The 19,067-nt window shown below is 35.5% G+C and overlaps 1 protein-coding gene across 1 annotated transcript in view; it reads left to right on the forward strand.

Moving 5' to 3' along the window:
- The window catches only part of Col24a1 (collagen type XXIV alpha 1 chain), a 403,759-nt gene that overhangs the window by 116,459 nt on the left and 268,233 nt on the right, over positions 1 to 19,067 (forward strand). Inside the window, exons 13-18 of the mRNA XM_023699052.1 lie at positions 6,939 to 6,992; positions 8,087 to 8,131; positions 12,382 to 12,435; positions 12,531 to 12,575; positions 12,820 to 12,873; positions 13,268 to 13,321. Of these exons, the coding sequence (XP_023554820.1) occupies positions 6,939 to 6,992; positions 8,087 to 8,131; positions 12,382 to 12,435; positions 12,531 to 12,575; positions 12,820 to 12,873; positions 13,268 to 13,321 (306 nt within the window). The remainder of the gene's footprint in view (positions 1 to 6,938; positions 6,993 to 8,086; positions 8,132 to 12,381; positions 12,436 to 12,530; positions 12,576 to 12,819; positions 12,874 to 13,267; positions 13,322 to 19,067) is intronic.

The raw sequence follows: 19,067 nt of genomic DNA on the forward strand, positions 1-19,067 counted from the left end.
AATTTTTTTTTGCAGTACTGGGGATTGAAGTCAGGACCCTGTGCTTGCCAGGCAAGCACTTATTCTACTGAGTCATCTCCCCAGGTCCCTGAGAAATATTTTGAATTGAAAAATAAATTTTCGTTACCACAGGTATATGAAGCATGATAAAAGTTCTCTGCATTGACAACCAGACATGAAGTACTATAATGATAATGTGTTAATATTATTAAAACATAAATATGTAATATTAACTTTTAAAATGTAACATTAATATATTTAATTTTAATATTAATTAAACTTGCAATAAAAGTAGTAGATCTTCAAATTTAGAAAAAAATGTGAATATACTTAAGTTGAGCATTACCTACAGTAAAACTTGCAAATAAGACCTTATATATTCTCTATTTAAAGAAAATTTAATTAGTTTTCTAATTCTGTTGTTATATACCTAATGCTATAATCTCAGCAGCTTAAAACAGTACCCATTTTTCTGACAATTTTCATGGGTCACAAGGCTAAGCCCTAATACTGACTCTTCTGCTATGGTCATTCGGCATCAATCTAAGTGTCAGTTAGGCTTATTATCAAGTGGAAGTTTGGGGAAAAGTTCACTTCAGGTTCTTTCAAGTTGTGAGATTATTTTGTTCAGATTGGAAAATGAGATCCCTAGCTCTTTGCTGTCTCTTGGCTAAAAGTCATCTCAGGTCCCATAGACTATCAATTCCTAGAGGTCACTCAAGGTCCTTGCCACATGGGCTGCTCCAGCACAGCTACTTACATCATCAAGCAGGCAAGGGAAGTCTCTAGTTTAAAGTGCTAAGATAGACTGTAACTTGGTGTAATCAAATTACAGCACTGACAGCCCGGTCACTTTTACCACATGATGCTTGTTAGACAAAGTGAGGTATAGGTGCTATCCACACTGATTATATATATTATATTATATATAATTATATAGTATAATCCTGCAGAAAGGATGTGATACTGAAGTGTGAATACTTTAGGAAGTAGAAATCATTCAATATCATTTCAGATTTGGTGCATCACATTGATCTGCAGAAATGTGTGAGAAAAGAATTCAAAAGTTGAAGAAATCAGATGAAGTATCTGAAATGTTCCTGAGATCCCTGAAATCCCTGAAATGCATATTCATTATAATATAAAACTGTATAGCAAGTTTAAAAAAAATGTAAAAAAAAAAAAACTGAATACAACATAGAAGCAATTTGGCCATGCCCATTAGAAGATGAAAATTAATGAAATTTTCAGGGGAAAAGAAAGGATAAAATTTGGACCGGCCAGATAGCTCAGTCGATTAAAGCACCTGCTTAGGCAGACACAGGGATCAGAGGATCGATCCCCGGCCTGCAGTGCTTGCTGAGACAGCGACTGAGATTGAGCATGGTAGCGTACATCTGTAATCTCAGCACTTGGGAAGCTGAAAACAGGAGAATCACTATGAGTCTGATCTGTGTAGTGAGGCCCTGTAGTTCCTGTAGGTCCTGCACTAAGTACAATACAATACAATACAATACAATACAATACAATACAGTACAGTACAGTACAGTACAGTGCAGTGCAGTGCAGTGCAGTGCAGTGCAGTACAGTACAGTACAGTACAGTACAGTACAATACAATACAAAGAATGGATAAAATTCTAAACATTTCTACTCTCTATTTGATCTTTATCCTGGAAAATGAATGTTGCATCATTTGATAGCATGAGGGTATTCCTAAGAAAGCAAAATTTGAGTTAAATTAGTAATAATTATAATTTACTATTCAGTGAATGTGACAGAAATATTTTATTTTATAGTAAATATTTTGAAGTAGAAAAAAATGTAGAAACTTCTTTTTGTATTCTAAGAGTAAGGTATGGTTTTATTTCCAACAAATCATTAAGTCATTTTTAGCAGTAAAGAAAACCTATAATCATTTAGTTTTTTTAATTAAAAGACCACTGAACACAGTCCACAGTAAAAGTAAACCTGAGTAACATAATTAATAGAATTCAAATAACAACTGAATAAACAAGTAACAAGCAATGAAATATTCAACCATATAAAATATAATACTGATGTTCCCTTAAAGAAATTATTATATATCCAATAATGGCCAAATTTGATGAAGTTTTTAATGGCATTAACTTAACAGTATTTTGTAAGTATCTAAATTTAGTAAAATCATTTCAAAATTAAGGATATAGTGCTCAACATGTAAATAGAATAAAAAAATAATAACATAATTTACATTAGAGAATTTTAAAAAGGCAATGAATGTTTAATGTGTAAAAACTGAGAGGAAAAATAATACATCAAAAAAGATATTAATAGACCAGCAAGACAGTTCAGCCGACTAAGTGCCTGCTTAGGCAAGCACAGGGACTGGGGTTCGATCCCCATATCCGTGCCCTGCCGGCCCCGCCCCCGGGGCACACTGAGCCGGCCACCAAGTCCAGGCATGGTGGCACGTGCCTATAATCTCAGCACTGGGAAGGCTTAAAGTGGAAGGATCACTACAACTGCAAGCTGAGTAGTGAGACCCTGTACCTGTTTCAGAGGCAATGTCAAGATGAATAGCTAATACATACTGTTGAACTATTAGAAGAAAAACAGAAAGTTAAAGTTTTAACTTTATTGCTTGTGCGCTGCTTATAGAAGGTACAGGATTTTTAATAAGTGAAGGACTGACCACAGTTCTCTTCCTTCTTTCCTCATCATATTCTCTCCCAGGTAGAGAGAAATCACAAACTTTGTGGCAAGCTGAGCCACCGAATGGGTCAGCGAGAGCAGCACACCTAGGCAGTTCTGACTGAGTCCCCAAAAATATTTCTGGATAATGTTCCCTTTATAGACATCCTAATTCTTTGTTTTTAAAACACAATTTGATTGAGATAAAACTCAGATGTCATAACATTTCTCTCTCTCTCTCTTTTCTATTTATATATTTGGTACGGGGTCTCACTACACAGATCAGATTCTAGTGATCCTCCTGTTTTCAACCTCCCCAGTGCTGGGATTACAGGCGTGTGCCACCACCCCTAGACTTGGTTACTGGCTCAGCGTGCCCTGGGGGCAGGGCCAGTAGGGCATGCATGACCAGGAATCAAATCCTCGTCCCTGCACTTGCCAAAATAGGCGCTTAGTCCTCTGAGCTATCTCACTGGCACCCAACATTTCTCTTTTTAAAGTGTGAAATTTGCTAGTTTTTAATGTATTCACAAAGTTGTGCAACCATGATGCTATTTTAAAACGTTTTCCTTATCCTAAAAAGAAACACAGAGCTCATTAGCAGTCCCTCTACATTCTTCCCCTTATATCGCTAGCCTTATGTGTCTCTATGGATCTGCCTATTTTGGACATTTCACATTAATGCAATCATGTCATATGTCTCCCATTGTAAATTATTTCACTATTTTTGGAAAACATTATGATTTACCTAAAATACATCAATATTCTGTAATGTTTCAAATTAATTGCAGTACTTTTCCTCTTCTTTTTCCATTACCTTTACCTCACAAATAATTCCAAATATCCATACTAGCTCCTACTGAATAGAATGATGTATTGCAGATTTGTAAGTTTGCTGACAACAGACTGTGACTTCCAAGAACAATGAAAGCAGCCTAGTTGAACTTCAGCTGGCTTGGAAAGGGACCTGGCTAAAATATGTTTAAATATACAGATGTTTTGTGCATTATCCTCTGATTACAGAGCAAGACAAATTGTGCTTTCTTTGTGCATTACCTATATATTAAAAACAGCATCCATTTCCTTCCTGATGTAAAGCTGATCCTTAAACTTAAACCCATTCACATTTGTATTGGAGAACAATCAATTTTTGGAAGTCTATTAAATATATAATATTTAACACTTTGTTTCAAAAATAAAAATTTTACAAGAATCTAAAGATTTATTTTTCTTCTTAAGAATTTTAAAGTAAATATTATGGAAATGGTTGTAATGGTAATTTTTCTTTTGCTATTTTATAGAGTAGGTTTTTCAAAAATGAGCTTAAAAGCTGAAAACTCCCATGATAATCTTGAGGGAATAAGTTTAATGAATAAAGGTAGAGTGAGTAGTGAGTTACTTTACAATAGAATTTATAATAAGTCTTACTTTGTAACCCTTCACAATTTTGCAAGATAGAATTTTTAGTGGGTATTTGGAAAGCTTTAATTTCTGGTAATAATGCATTTTTACATTGGCATGGTTCATATGTTTTATGTCTTTCCCAATAAAACTGTATGTAAAGGACTTTCAGTTAATACACTAGATCTTGGAATGATGAAGTGTTCACAGTAACCGAGTAGAAAAAGCATAAACTCTAGAGTCAGTTAACTTCTATTCAAGTCTCAGTCCCGTGCCTGCCTGATGGTCTAACATGGTACAAGTGTTTTAATTCCCTCAACCACAAAGAGAGATTTTTAGTAGCTAATCAACAAACCTGTTGTGAAAATGAAATGAAATGTCTGTATATAAAGCTAAATATAAAACCCTTGGCACATGGTAAGTACTTAAGAGTTCATCCTCTGTGGCTTAATGATAGGTACAATGTGAAACAGGAGAGATAACTAATGAATTACTAAGCCACAAATCTTGGTTATAGTCTGTATGATTCAATGATTCTTCATGTAATAATCACATTTTACCTTCTCCTACTTACCTTAGAAAATAATAATTTTTACAAATTACAGAAATATACTCAAAGTCAGTAAATGTAAGGCAAAAATTATTGCATTACAATTTAATAGTTAACTCCTATCCAATATAGTTCTAGAAATATTAGCCAGAATAATTAAACAAGATAAATTAAAGGAGCATGGGTAGGAAAAGTAGAAGTTAAATTATCATTATTTGCTAATGACGTAATAATCTACATAAAAGACACAAAACCACTCATAGAATTAATAACCAAATTCAGTAGCACAGCAGAATACAAAGTCATTACTCAAAAGTTAATAACATTCTTGTACATAAATCATTGAGAGAGAAATCAGGGAAATAACATCTTTCACAATACCATCAAGAAAAACTAAGTTGTTAATAATCAGTCTGACAAAGTAAAAGACGTGTACAATGAAAATTGCAGGGCAATTGAAGAGGCTATCAGAAAATGGAAAGATATTCCCTGTTCTGTATTGTTCTATAGTTCTATACTTGTTATATTGCAGAACCATTGTAGTGAAAATGGCCGCACTTCTGAAACTGTTATACAGCTTTAATTAAATCCCATCAAAAGTCCATAGCATATGTTACAGAATAAGAGAAAGCAATCCTAAAGTTTATGTACAACCAGAGGAGACCTAGAAAGGCAAAGACAACCGCAAGCAACAAGGGAAAGATGGGGGGGCCATCATAATCCCTGAATTGAAATTATATTACATGGTGAAAGTAATAATAGCATGGTTCTGGCAAAGAAATAACCCCAATGATCAATGGAACAGAATAAAAGATGCAGAAACAACCTGGGGTTATAGCTCAGCAGCATGAGCACCTGCCAAGCAAGTGCAAGGTCCCAAGTTCTATCCCCGGTACTGCAAAAGAAAAAACAAAGTAATAAAAGATGCAGAAACACTTCCAAGCACATTCAGCTACCTTATCTTCACAGGGCCAAAACACCTTCACTTGAACAAATGTAGCTTTTTCCATTACTAATGAAGAGAAAACTGCCTTTCCACCTGCTAAAGATTGAAACTAGACCCATATTTTATCATGCACTAAGGTAAAATAAAGATGGATCAAAAATCTAAATATTAGGGGCTGGTGAGATGGCTCAGTGGTCTAAAGCACCTACTTAGAACAAGCTGAGCAAAGCACAAGGACCGCGGTTCAATCCCCCAGCACCACATGCCAGCCAGCCCCAACCCCTGGTGGGCTGAGCTGGCCACACACACACACACACACACGCACGCACACAAATAAATAAATAATTTTTTTAAAAATCTAAATATTGAAAGAGAAACAATCTGCTGAAAGATAGATTAGTTAAAACACGTGAAGACATAGGTATAGGCAAATATTTTATGAATAAAACACCAGTTACACAGGAAATATTACAACGAATCAACAAGTTGGATTATATCATATTAAAAAAAAAAAAAACTTTTGCACAGCAAAGGAGACCATGAACAGAGTAAAGAGACAGCCTACCAAATGGGAAAACTTTTTACTACTACTCCTCCTCAAACAACTAATATCTAGAATATATAAAGAATTTCTGAAAATCAGACTTCCCAGATTAAAACCTAATCCAAACATGAACGTCTGAAATGAACAAACTTTTCTCAGATCACAAAATACAAGCAGCTAATAAATATATGAAAAAATGTTCAACACCACTGGTCATTTGAGAAATGTAAATTAGAACAACACTGAAATTTCAACTCACTCCAGAAAGAATCTCTGTCATCAACATATGAACCAATAACAAATGCTGGAGGGGTTGAGAAGGAATCCTTCTCCACTGTTGATGAGAGTGCACATTAGTACAACCACTTTGGTACAGCACGATTTCCTGGAAATCAGCATGAAGATCCATCAAAACACTAAACCTAGAGATTCTATTTGACCCAGCTGTGCCCCTTGGAGGCATCTTCTTGAGTGAATTAAAAGCATTATGCCACCATGATGTATGCATACCTTGTTTATAGCAGCACATGTTTTAGAAGCTAAATCTTGGAAACAGCTCATATGCCCACCAACAGCTGAATAGAGAAAGAAAATGTGGAATACATGTACAGTGGAGTATTCTCCTGCCATAAGGAAGGACGAGTTTGAGTTGGGTTGAGGTAAATGGATGCACCTGGAAACCATAAGGTAGAGTGAAATAAATCAGACACACAAGTTTAAAAAATTAGTAGTTAGATAATAAATGTTTCCTCTCACTAAATTTTTTAATTAGCAAACAGAGGAAAGATGAGTTCTTTATATATGCTTTCTCTTTATCTCTGCCAGGGTTATCCAGGTGACTTTGGGGACAGAGGCCCTCCAGGTCTTGATGGCAGTCCTGTGAGTACATGGCTCAACCTTGCACTGTAGCATCATACGTCTCCTCAGAGCACTGAACTTGCCATTTGTGTCATTACGTTTATGAATAAGTCCTGTCATTCCATTGTCTGCCACTATGGTTTGGGATGGTGAACAAGTGCAATAAGCAAAAAGTACTTAGAAGTAACTCCATCATGATGTGTAGTCATCAGAATTATTTTATAAGCTCAAATAAAATATTAAAAATACATGATGCACATGAAAGTGCTAACAAATCTCATATAAAAAGTGTATTCTCAAGCCTATCGTTTACCCATCTTAGTTCTTACTGTTTTATGGAGTTTTCTGCTTCAGGATCATTCAAGTGTTGACATTCAGTTTGGTGGAGAGTTGCCATTCTAAAATTAGTTTAATTACATTATGAAAAAATAATTCTTCTGAAGAGCATTTTGACTCTAAATCTCAGAATAAACTGAATATTTCTAGTTTATTGGCTCATGATTCCCTGTAATTTATACTATGCCTTTGTTTCAAAATTATTTGAAATGCAAAACAGGAGATATACTAGTCCCAATATTTTGTGTCAAATAAATAATGGGGCTCGGATATATTGTGATCTCTAACACAATGAAAACAAATATTATTTACATTTTTAAAGAAGACACATGAACGTTAAAGGATTTGGATATTATACTTCAGAAGAAGTGATAGTTTTATCCATCTGAAAATATTGTACCAATAGTGTATCTATACACTGAGCTCTTGTCTTTTCATATAATATATAGGCTAGTTATATATAATGCTAATCACTAATGACATTTACTTCCTTTGTTGAGTATGTACAAGGTATAGAGAAGTCTACATCCTAGGTAGATAGTAATCACTTAGAATGCAAAAGCATAGAGCAAAGTAGTCTTTTGAAGAACATAAGACATTTCTACAGATTTACACTTTACAGAAAGATGCACAAGAGTATACAAGTGTCAGAAGTTAACTGTATTAGGAGGTAAAATTTGATGTATTCTTTCCTAGAAGCCTTTGTCTTGATCTTCAGAAAGTACCTTTAGTAGTTGCAAATTATATTTAATGAATTTTGCACATTTCTTTTACAATAGGGACTCGTAGGTGGCATTGGCCCTCCTGGGTTTCCAGGGCTTAGAGTGAGTATCTCTAAATATTAATTCTTATGAAAGTCTTTATTGTATAATTTATATTTGTTAGGTATATTTTTAAATCTTAGAAAAATGAGAAGGTTCAGTGTCCTCATTGAATATCAGCTTTGCTCAAATTTGTTTTTCAGAAATAAAAATTAGACTAGTAATATAAAACATATTTTATGAGAAGGTAGAAAATTTTATTTCCATAGATTTATATGTATGCATGCTTTCATGCCTATTTCTTTAAAGGATCTTAGTCAAGATTCAGTTTCCTCAAAGGTTTAAGACATAGAATAGAGAATCTTCCATCCCATCATAGTTGGAGAGAAACAGACATGCACAAAAACACATGGTAACTGTGGCCTTTGACTTACAAAATAAATTGACTAAATGGTTAGAAAAGTCATCCTCAGGGCCAGCCAGATAGCTCAGTGAACTAAAGTGCCTGCTTAGGCAAGCTCAGGGACCGGGATTCAATCCCCTGCATGCCATGCCATGCTGCCACCCCCTCGGGAGCGTGCTAAGAGGACGACTGAGACTGGGCGCGGTGGCATGTGCCTGTAATCCCAGTGCTTGGAAGGCTGAAAACAGGAGGATCACTAAGAGTCCCATCTGTGTAGTGAGACTCTGTAGACCCTGTACTAAATACAAAAAAGAAAAACCATCCTCAATAAAGGTCAGAGGTAGGCTATACTAGTGTCATTAAACATTTTAATACCTAATTTATTACACTAAAAAGTACAAATGACTTTGTTCACTTACCCATTTTTTATACAGTAAAATCAGTTGAGGTCCATTGGTTTTTCTGATGTAGGTAAAGCACAGTTTAGCAAAAATAGTTCTGTGGGGGCTTAAGCAATGTGGTCCAGACATATAACCTTCTGAGGAATTTCAGCTCAGTCATTGGAGTGAACATACTGCTAGTTGCAATGTATTAATATTGTGTTAATAAATATATTCCAGTGAAAACTTCAAAATGGTTCTTTCAGCTAAAGAATCCTGTGATCAGAGACACAGAAAATGGAGAAAAATATGACTGTATGGGAAATGGACAGGAGTAGTGGGTTTATATGCTAGAAAGTAAGGAAACTGGCGAGCAAATTGAAAAGAGATTTTGAAAATAATTGAGAAGGATTATGAAAACCTTTTCTTTGTATGGACAGTTCGCTTGCCCAGAGATGTAACATCTGTCTTACCTCTTAGCTATTCCTTTCAGCAGGGAGTTTCTGATAAGAGATGCCATACACATTATTTTTTTTCCATAGAGTTAGCTGTTATTATTAGATGCTTAATTACATTAGTGGCAGTAATTGTCATCTGTTAGTATGGTAGATACAGCTTAAAATACCAGTGCAGACCCTGATTCCTTTCTAGAATATGCTCATAAGAACTATTATCAATTAGCCAGTGGCTTCAGCTTTCAGTATAATGCTTTGGGTCTATTTTTTAGCCTAATTTAACTCAAAATTTTTCTGTATTTCTAGTTCTTTTGTCTCTGGTATTATGTCCTAGAAACCTTCAACTAAGCTGTTGTGAATGAAAGCATTTCTTCCTTTCATTCCATTTTCTCATAAAAGAGGAGTGTGGTAGGTAGGGAAGGCTAAAGAATCTACAGGTTGCTTTTATGGACTAAATATTTTTCATAAGCTATAATGGCTTGCTTTGAGAAAGCAACAGTTTCTCAGGACAAGGACTTTCTACACAACTTGTGTGGTATGTCACAACATGCTGGTATTTCCTGGAAATTTCTATATATTACCAGTCAATCTTTAACTTAGAAGTTCTTGTTTTATGTATTTTATATCTCCAAGTTCTTAATTTTTATATTTTTTCCTTTCACAGTCATTGAAAAATATGACAGGATATTTTATAAACAACATACATTCATTTGAAAGATGCCAGATTAAGCACTGAAACAAGATTTAAGAATATTATATCGTCCATGGACAAAACTATAGTACAAAATGAGATTTTGGTTGTAAAAATAGCCTTTCTATATTTACATAGACTATTTTTGCATAATTCCCAAACAAATATTTATTGTTTTTTAAATCTGTTATAAGCCTTAAAGCTATGAACTTTGAATAAACTAGCCACTGTCATGATGGCTATCTCCTATTGACAGAAATTCAAATTACAAGGAATGATGTCTTAATGTTGCATATTTATTAAGTTGGAAAGTATTGCCCATTCCCTCTGACAGACCCATATATTTCAAGATTAAACATGTTGGAAGTAATTTGTCTTAGTTATATTTCACAGACTTTAAGACTCATCCAAATGTAAAGTTGTCATATTTTCCATTATTAATTTTGTATTGTATGAATGTAGACAGTGAGGCGCACTCTGGGATCTAGCCGAGCACAACAGTGTGTGCCTGAAGGCCCATCTCTTGGGGAAGGTGATACGAGAGAATTGCTTAAATCAATAATCTTATGAGGATATTAAAGAAGTGGTGAGACTCATCTCAGGAAAGGGAATGATGGAGGAAGAGGAAAGCAGCATTGTGGTGGGAGACAGAAATTGGTTTAAAATTTTATTTTTAAGTTAATTAATTCCTTGAGTATTCATTCCACACTTTATTTTAAAGCTAGTATGTGCCAGTTATTATGTTGAGACTGGGAATTTTTAAAAAGTAAATGAAAACATAGTTCTGCTCTCGCAGAATGCGTAGATTAGGAAGATGGCCAAAGGGCAAGTCTGTTACAGTAAGGAGGAGAGCACAGAGCACTCCAGTGCTAGTAACTGTACCTTCAAAGCTCAAAGCACATGAAAAGGGAGAGCACGGTCGAAAATGGAAAGCATCTCATTATGTATGGCATGTAGTACTTGGAGGGAGAAGAGTGGGGAGCAGGAAGGACAAACAGAAGAAGTGGGAAAGGTTGCGAGGAGCCCAACAGGGCTTGTGATATGAACCTAAGAGATTTGGACTCCAGGTCTGGGGAGATAGCTCAGTGGTCTAAGCACCTGCCTGGCAAGCTCAGAGATCCAGATTTGATCCCCAGTACTGCATGCTTTGCCAGCCTATGTGTGATGTCGATCCAGAAACGGGGTGTGGTGGTGCACGCACGCAATCCCAGCACTAGGGAGCCTGAGATAGGAGGATCACTACAAGTCCAGGCTGCGTAGTGAGATAATGTATCAAAAAACAAACACACAAAAACAATTGGACCCTTATGAAGAAGGAGGACATTTTCAGCATTTTGTGAAAATAAATATTTTCCTTTGAGTTTGGGTCTCATTGTTGTCCAGGCTCCAGACTGGCCTTGTCCCCTTGGGCACAAGCTGTTCTCCTGCTTCTGCTTTCAAAACAGCTGGGACTATAGGTATGTGCCACTGCACCTGGCTACAAATCCAACTTTAAAGAGTTTTTTTCAAAACCTTTGAAAACCATAAAAAGAATTGAAACAAATTTTTAGTGTGAAGAAGAATGCTGATGTGAAGCCAGGCCTGAAAGATAGAGACAGGAAGAATGAAAATGAGATCCTAATATCACAGAAATTATAGCTCATGTCCAAACCAACAAGAGATACTTTTTCTTTCAAATGCCCTAGTTGTTGCTATTGTCTTTTGTTTTCTAAGGTGACACAGTGAAGGAAGTTTTTTACGTCTCTGACTTGTAGGAGACAATAGTGTTAGCTCTGTTTCTGAGGATTGGAGCACGAAACTGAGAACTTTAAAGAAAAAGACTATGTCTTTCAGCTTTGTTTCTTCAACATGGCTACAGTGTCTGTTACATGCTATATACAATAATTAGTAAATAATGTATGAGATAAGCGTGGAAGACTAGCTAGAGCTTTTCCTTTTCTACTCAGTTGATTGCTAAAATCATGTTAAATTTTCTGCATTCTAAAATTCTTCAAATCATAAAATCAAGCCATTAAAATGCCTGGCACATAGTAAAGCATAATTAGTAAATAAATCGGCTCCTTCCTGAGAGGGTGCCAGTAAAATATTTCTGTAGGATGTTGTTTATTTGGGGAAATGATGCAAGGTGAATGTAATAGATGATAGGAGAGAATCTTTGTGGACTGGACCAGTAAAAGGAGGCCCCAAGAAATAAGGTGGATTTTGTAAGCAATTAAGGTTGATATTATTCATAAATGTGGAAAGGAGAAGTGAAGAAAGTCCATGTGGGAGCTTGTTGAGATGAACTACTCTAAGTCCATTAACTTATTAATTAATTTTGTCTACATTTTCTTTCTAATTCTAGTGCATGCTTAATGAGACCTGTCTTTCTTACTGCTTTTCAGGGCAATGTTGGCCCTGTGGGACCAATTGGACCTTCTGGAATTCCTGGCCCAATGGTATGCTATTTTTTAAATGGACATTTCCATAATGAATATTTCCTTTTAATCTTTCTATGATGTCAACAAATAAAACTTTTAAAATATTTTTTCAGGGCCTTTCAGGAAGTAAGGGGCTACCTGGAATCAAAGGTGATAAGGTGATTTAAATATTAACATTATCTTAGAGATAATTTCTTACCACATTTGTCTTTTTTTCTTTCAAGTAACAGAACTTATAAAATATCCTGCTTTATTTGCATGGATCTATTTCATACTATGAGATATATTAATTTGTAGAAGTGGCAAAGATAGAGAAATTATTCTTCTATGATTAATATTTACTTCATCATATTGCCAGGTGCATACTGTATATGTGATTGTGTATGAAATTGTACTCTCTAGGGGGAACAAGGCTTTGCAGGAGAGCTGGGAGAACCAGGGTATCCTGGAGACAAGGTAACTCTTAGGCCATTAGTTTTATATAAATATTTAAAAAGCATAAAGGAGGAAGTACCCATTATTTTAACCATGCATATTGTAAAGATGTGGTATCAATAGGATTTTAAATTCTTTTTTTTTTTTTTTCTTTTTTTGTGGCAGGCCCAGCCTGCCCTGGGGGTGGAGCTGGTGTGGCATATGGTGCCAGGGATCGAACCATGGCTCCTGCACTTGCCTAAGCTTGCCTCAGCAGGTGCTTTAGTCCACTGAGCTATCTCACTGGCCCTATGCTTTTAAATTCTTGCTTAAAGCATTAAGAACACTTTCATGAATGTTTTTAGTAGTTTTCAAATAGAAATACATTTGCTATTTGTGATATAACAGCTTTCTCTTCCCTCTACTGTTCTCTTAGGGCACTGTTGGTCTACCAGGACCACCAGGGATAAGAGGAAAGCCGGGACCTTCAGTAGGTTTGACTTTTTACTTTATTTCTCATTAACAGAGTACCTGCTATGTCAACGGCCTTGACACTTGTCGAAGTCAGTATGCTAGAAGTAGGATACCAACCTACAGATCTGTCCTTTTCTGTCTTCAGTTTTAGTATATAGCTCACTGTTCAAGTTTCCAGCTCACACTCCACAGCCTTCGGGACCCTCCCACACCACAACCCAAGGCCAGGTTTCTTAGAGGCCTACAGATCTTGATTATATTATTCCTCCCCAAGAACTATTACAGATAGTATTGAAATTTAGAAATGAGTTTTTGGGTCAGGGAGATAGCTCAGTAGAATAAGTGTTTCTCTGGCAAGTGCAAGGACCTGAGTTCAATCCCCGGTGCCAAAAAAAAAAAAAAAAAAGAAGAAGAAGAAGAAATGAGTTTTTAAGCCAAAAAATGTAAGGTACCTTAAATAATATTTTAATTTTTCCAAATACCAGTAGATTCCTAAATATTTCCAAATATTTTTCAAATTTCCAAATATTTTTCAAATATCACTCTGAGAAAAGCATGCCTCACTCTGTTGTGGCCCTAAGTATTCTAATGCTCTGCCCTTTTCTAACTCTAAGGCATTTAACTCAATTAGAGGGAAAAAGGTTCAGTATATTGTAGTAGATATAAAAACCCCCAAATTATAAAACTGAAATTGCTTAATTAGAATCATTTAAATAAAACATTTAAAACATGAGTCAAACATATACCTCCGATTATTAGCAATGATAACAATGATTGTAGCTAACATGTAGAGTGTCTATGACACACAAAGCGGTACTCCGGGGGATGACACATTTTAATCAATACTATGCTCCTGTGAAATCAGTACTATCATCGTTTCTATTTTGTAGTTGAAGCACCTTGAGACACAGAGTGTTCCATAGCTTATCCAAGGCTTCATTGCTGGTTGGTGGCTACCTGGGAAATTCTGAGCCCGTGTTCTTATTCACTCTGCCAAGATGTCTTAGTTTAATATCTTACGACTTTTAATACTATAACTTTTTATATCTCATAAATATAAGAGAAATTCATTCAACATGTTACCTAAGCCTGATACTAATAAAAAGATACCAATATTTTTTTTTTTTCGGCAGTACTGGGGATTGAACTCAGGACCTTGCGCTTGCCAGGCAAGCACTTATTCTACTGAGCTATCGCCTCAGCCCTGATACCAATATTATTATCTCATGCTTTGCAAGTAATTTCTTGAGAAAACTAGAGTCAAATATCATGCTTATATTAGCCAAATTGTTTTAATGTTATTTACCCTTTGATTCAGTTTATACTAATAAAATATTTTGTGGGAGGAAAAAAAAAACAGTCTTACAGATGGAGTCTTGGATTCTGGCCCCACCCTTGACACTAGACATGCTATAATTTTGGATATTTAATCACCATAATACCCAGCTCAATATATTTAAAATGAAGAGTAAGGTTGCTTGTAGCTCTATAGCTCTATGATATTTTTCTTACTTGGTAATAATTATCACCAGTATTTCTCTAGTCTAGGTTAAAATAAAGGCAGACAGCCTAATTCCATCTTTAACACACTGTCCTACTCTTTTTCCTAACACCAATCACAAGAAATCTAATGAAGTTCTTCAATGCCAGGGACCAAGAGATGCTGAAAATGGGGCTTTATATTCTTTTTTTTCCCCATAATTTTATTGAGAAACAAATAGCAATGAGATAGTTTCAAACCAAATTGGTAGAACAGTTTCAATAATTAACACATTGCATACATTCTTCCTAGTGGTTAATTGCTGTACAAGATGACCATGATATCCTATTTACAAACACCATTAGAACAAATCCCTCTATTCATTAAGAGAATGTAACTATATATCTATTCTAACCACTTTGAATACACAGATACAAAATGGACATTCATCTGTATCCCCTTTGTTTGTTAAATTCTGTTATTTGAATATTATAGGTGTGTAAACTCAGCAAAATATTCTAAAAGAGTCCAGTAGTCCATAATAGTATTGGGTCTTCCACTTGACTGGCAGTGTCAGAAATTGTTGACCTAAGTCCCCTACAGCTCAACATAACAGCATGGCTTTACTTCTTATAGTTCGTTTTTATACTTTTCTGCTGGATGGTGAAGACCAAGGTAAAGCAGGACCTATGCAACAGGAGTTGTAGCTTTTGGGCCTGACAAGGTCAGTGAAATCCCTTCAGGATTTACCTGAGATCCTGTAGCTCAGATTGTAGAACCTTTGTCAGTGCAGCCATGTGGATGAGTCATGGCCGTTGCTTGGCCAGTGTGCTCTCTGTGAAAGCCTGAGAGGATGTGTTCTCTCCATGTGACTCTCCTTAGGCACACTCTACATCATCTGCTTGTCACGACATGCCAGTTGCTGCTGTGCTGTCTCTCAGGTAGATGATTGTTTAAAAAGAAGGGAATGGTGAATGAAGGCAAGAGACAGGAAAAGGAATATTTTGGGGCTTTATATTCTTATTTTAAAACTTTTTGTAGTGTGCTAACAAAATAACGTTTTTAATATCATCAGGGATTACTCTTTTTTTTTGTTGTTCCTCGAATGCCTTCAGGCCACTATTGGCCAGCGGGAGAGTTGTGAGGTTCGAACTCCAGCAACCTGAGGCTGACAGCTTTGTGGAAGCAGCCACTTAAAGGCCTGAGCAAGGGCCAGGCCCTCAGGGATTACTCTTGCTGGGAAATAATTGACCAGTTTATTGATTATATCAAAATTTTGAAAACTACATTTGAGCCAAGAACAGGATAGGGACTCATTAATTAATATTGAGATTAACTTGTTTTTGATCTTTTACTTTATTTAAAAATTTGTACCCTTTCAATACAAAAGATATTTGACCTGGAAACCTTCCCTAGTCAGTGAGGAAGCTCCTGTTTGATGAAAAGTTGCTTATGTAGATTAATTTTTCTAGTAAGACGTAAACTCCCTTACTGTGCCAGCCCTGCCCCTGGAGCATGCTGAGAGGGCAATTGAGATTGGGCACAGTTGTATGAGCCTGTAATCCCAGCACTTGGGAAGCTGAAGACAAGAGAATCACTATGAGTCCGATCTACATAGTGAGACCTTGAAAACCCTGTACTCTGTAGACCCTGTACTAACTACATTAAAGAAAAACAAACAAACTCCTACACTCTCAGTTGTACAAGTCAGTGCCTACCTAAAGTAATTGGTTACTGTCACAGGAAAAATGATAAAAATCACGTTATTCTCTTTTATATGTTCTACTTTTGGTTTTTTATTGTCTACAATTTTGATGGTGGTATAGATTCCATCTTAGTTACTCTTTACTCATTGCTGGGACAAATACCCAATGCTCTAATTGAAGGAAAGAAAGGTTTATTAGCTCACAGTTACTAGAGATTTCAGTCCATATTCAACTGGGTCCAAGGCAGAGCAGCACATGGCAGAGGGTAAACTTTCATGGTGGTGGTAAAGAGCAAGAGCTCAAGGGAGAGGTAGCAGCAACTCAAGCAGCTAGCTTCTCTTCCCTCCTTATGTTGAAATGCACATTACCTGCCCCAGGGCAGGTGCAGCATCCACACCCACAGTAATCAATCACAAACTCCAGAAGCTGCCCCAAGACTGCATGAGACTTTGGGGGGACAACTATACACAAACCATAACAGATTTCAAATTGATCTAGGTTGCTACAAATAGAATTTTTTCCAAATATAAGAAAACCCTGATCTGGAAGCATTGTACATTCTGGAATAATAATTTTATTTTTAATAGTCAAGTAAATATGCAAAAAGTATTCAAAAAGTATAGCAAACTAACCCAAATAAATTATTGGAAAATATTTTTCCCTGTGGTGGATGAAACAAGGATAATCATTATATTCCTTACATTTTTAAACTAGACATTTCTGTCATTTATAGAGGCTCACTTAATATTACTTCATTCTCTTAGTTGAAAACTCAGTTTTTATAAGGAAAACTGACTTATAGAAAACTCGTAATTAAGTTTTAAAAAACAAAAATCACTATGGAGAACATAATTAATCCATAATTTATGTTTGTAAATATTGTATTTGGTTGTTAATCATCTCTGCTAAAAACAAAGACTATTTTCCTAGGGGCTAGTAAAGTTAGTGTCTTAATTAAATTTTGCCACTAGAGGGAGGCAATGAGAATCCCTCTCTAAGAGGTCCTTGTCATTTTTAGAATGTAAGACAATCCTGACCAGTCATCATTTTTCTTTTTATTTATTAGAAAGGATGAAGTGAGCATTTGTGTAATATTACATTACCCTTCTCGATATTTGATTGAAGTAGCATTATTATGTTGCCTTTCATATCAAGATACCTTAGCACTGAAGGAATTAAATGCATATAGGAAAATGCTTTAGTTGCTGGCAAATGGGTAGTCTTATGTTTTTATCTTGAATGTTTTGTGATTTCATCCCTATTCAAATCAAATCCGCAGTTTTTATGGAATTTAATATGAGAAAAGTGATGACGTCAATAGTTTTTCCTTTGAAAGCAAGGCAGTCCTTAGAGAGCTAACCTGGCTTCTACACTTCCCACTCTTGGGAGACTTGCAAGCCTTCTTGGGTGGCAGGCTTTGCTCTCCCTTCTCTTCCTTTTCACCTTCCTCTCTGGCCCTCACTTGACATTTTAGTATGAATATCAAAAACTGCCTTCCAAAATATTAAATCTACATCCTCAAAATTTTGTTTTATTTTTATTTTTAAAATAATATTATTGAGAAACAAATAGCAATGAGACAGTTTCAAAACCGATCAGTAGGACAGTTTCAATAATAAACACATTGCACATTGTTGTCTCGGTGGTTATTCGCTGTACAAGGTGCAGATATGACATCCCGTCCACAAACACTAATAGAACAAATCTTCTTATTCATTGAATTAAGAGAATGTAGCTGTATATCTATCCTAACTATTTTGAATATACAGATACAAAATGGTCTTTAAAGAATTACAGCAATTTAGGAAATTCAGGTATCAGCCAGGAGAGGAAGAAGGGCATAAAAAAGGAAGATTAATAATTTTTTATCTTTTTATTGTTTTTAAAAAAATTTTAAAGAGCATTCAGATTAGAATTAAAACAAAAATTTACAAGTAATATGGAATTTCACTTAGCAAAGTAATATGAATTTCACATTATTTATTGTAATATGTAGTGTTGTCTTCCAATCAGTTATTCATATTACCAGATATAGGCATGTAAAATTGGAAGACAGAAAAAAGAAATAAGCAATTTAGAAGAGAAAAAGTACAAATAATTGAAAGGAAACAAACCAAATTAAAGCACTAACAGCTTCTTTCCATAGACCAGCAAAAATGCACAGTACAGTTGTCGGAACCATCCTGCTTACATACCTAGATAAATCTCTTTCCCTACTCTGTCTCCTGTCCTTCTCAACTTAGTAACTCTTTCTTTTTGATTAAGTTCCTTCCCTTTTCCCAGTATCTATTGTGTCCTTCACATTCCATTTTTCAAACGTCGTATTGTTTCCTTAATGTGAGAACTTGAAAGAGAAAAATGGAATCTGAGACAGTATGATGTTTGCACATGTGGGTCTGATTTATTTGACTTAAGAGTATGTTCTCTAGTTGCATCCATTTACAGACAAAAGACATTTTTTCCCATAATTTTATTGAAAAACAAATAGCAATGAGACAGTTTCAAACCAAATTGGTAGGACAGTTTCAATAATTAACACATTGCATACATTCTTCCTAGTGGTTAATTGCTGTACA

The sequence above is a fragment of the Octodon degus genome, unplaced genomic scaffold, assembly GCF_000260255.1.
Source record: "Octodon degus isolate 3935 unplaced genomic scaffold, OctDeg1.0 scaffold00109, whole genome shotgun sequence".
Classification (NCBI taxonomy): Eukaryota; Metazoa; Chordata; class Mammalia; order Rodentia; family Octodontidae; genus Octodon; species Octodon degus.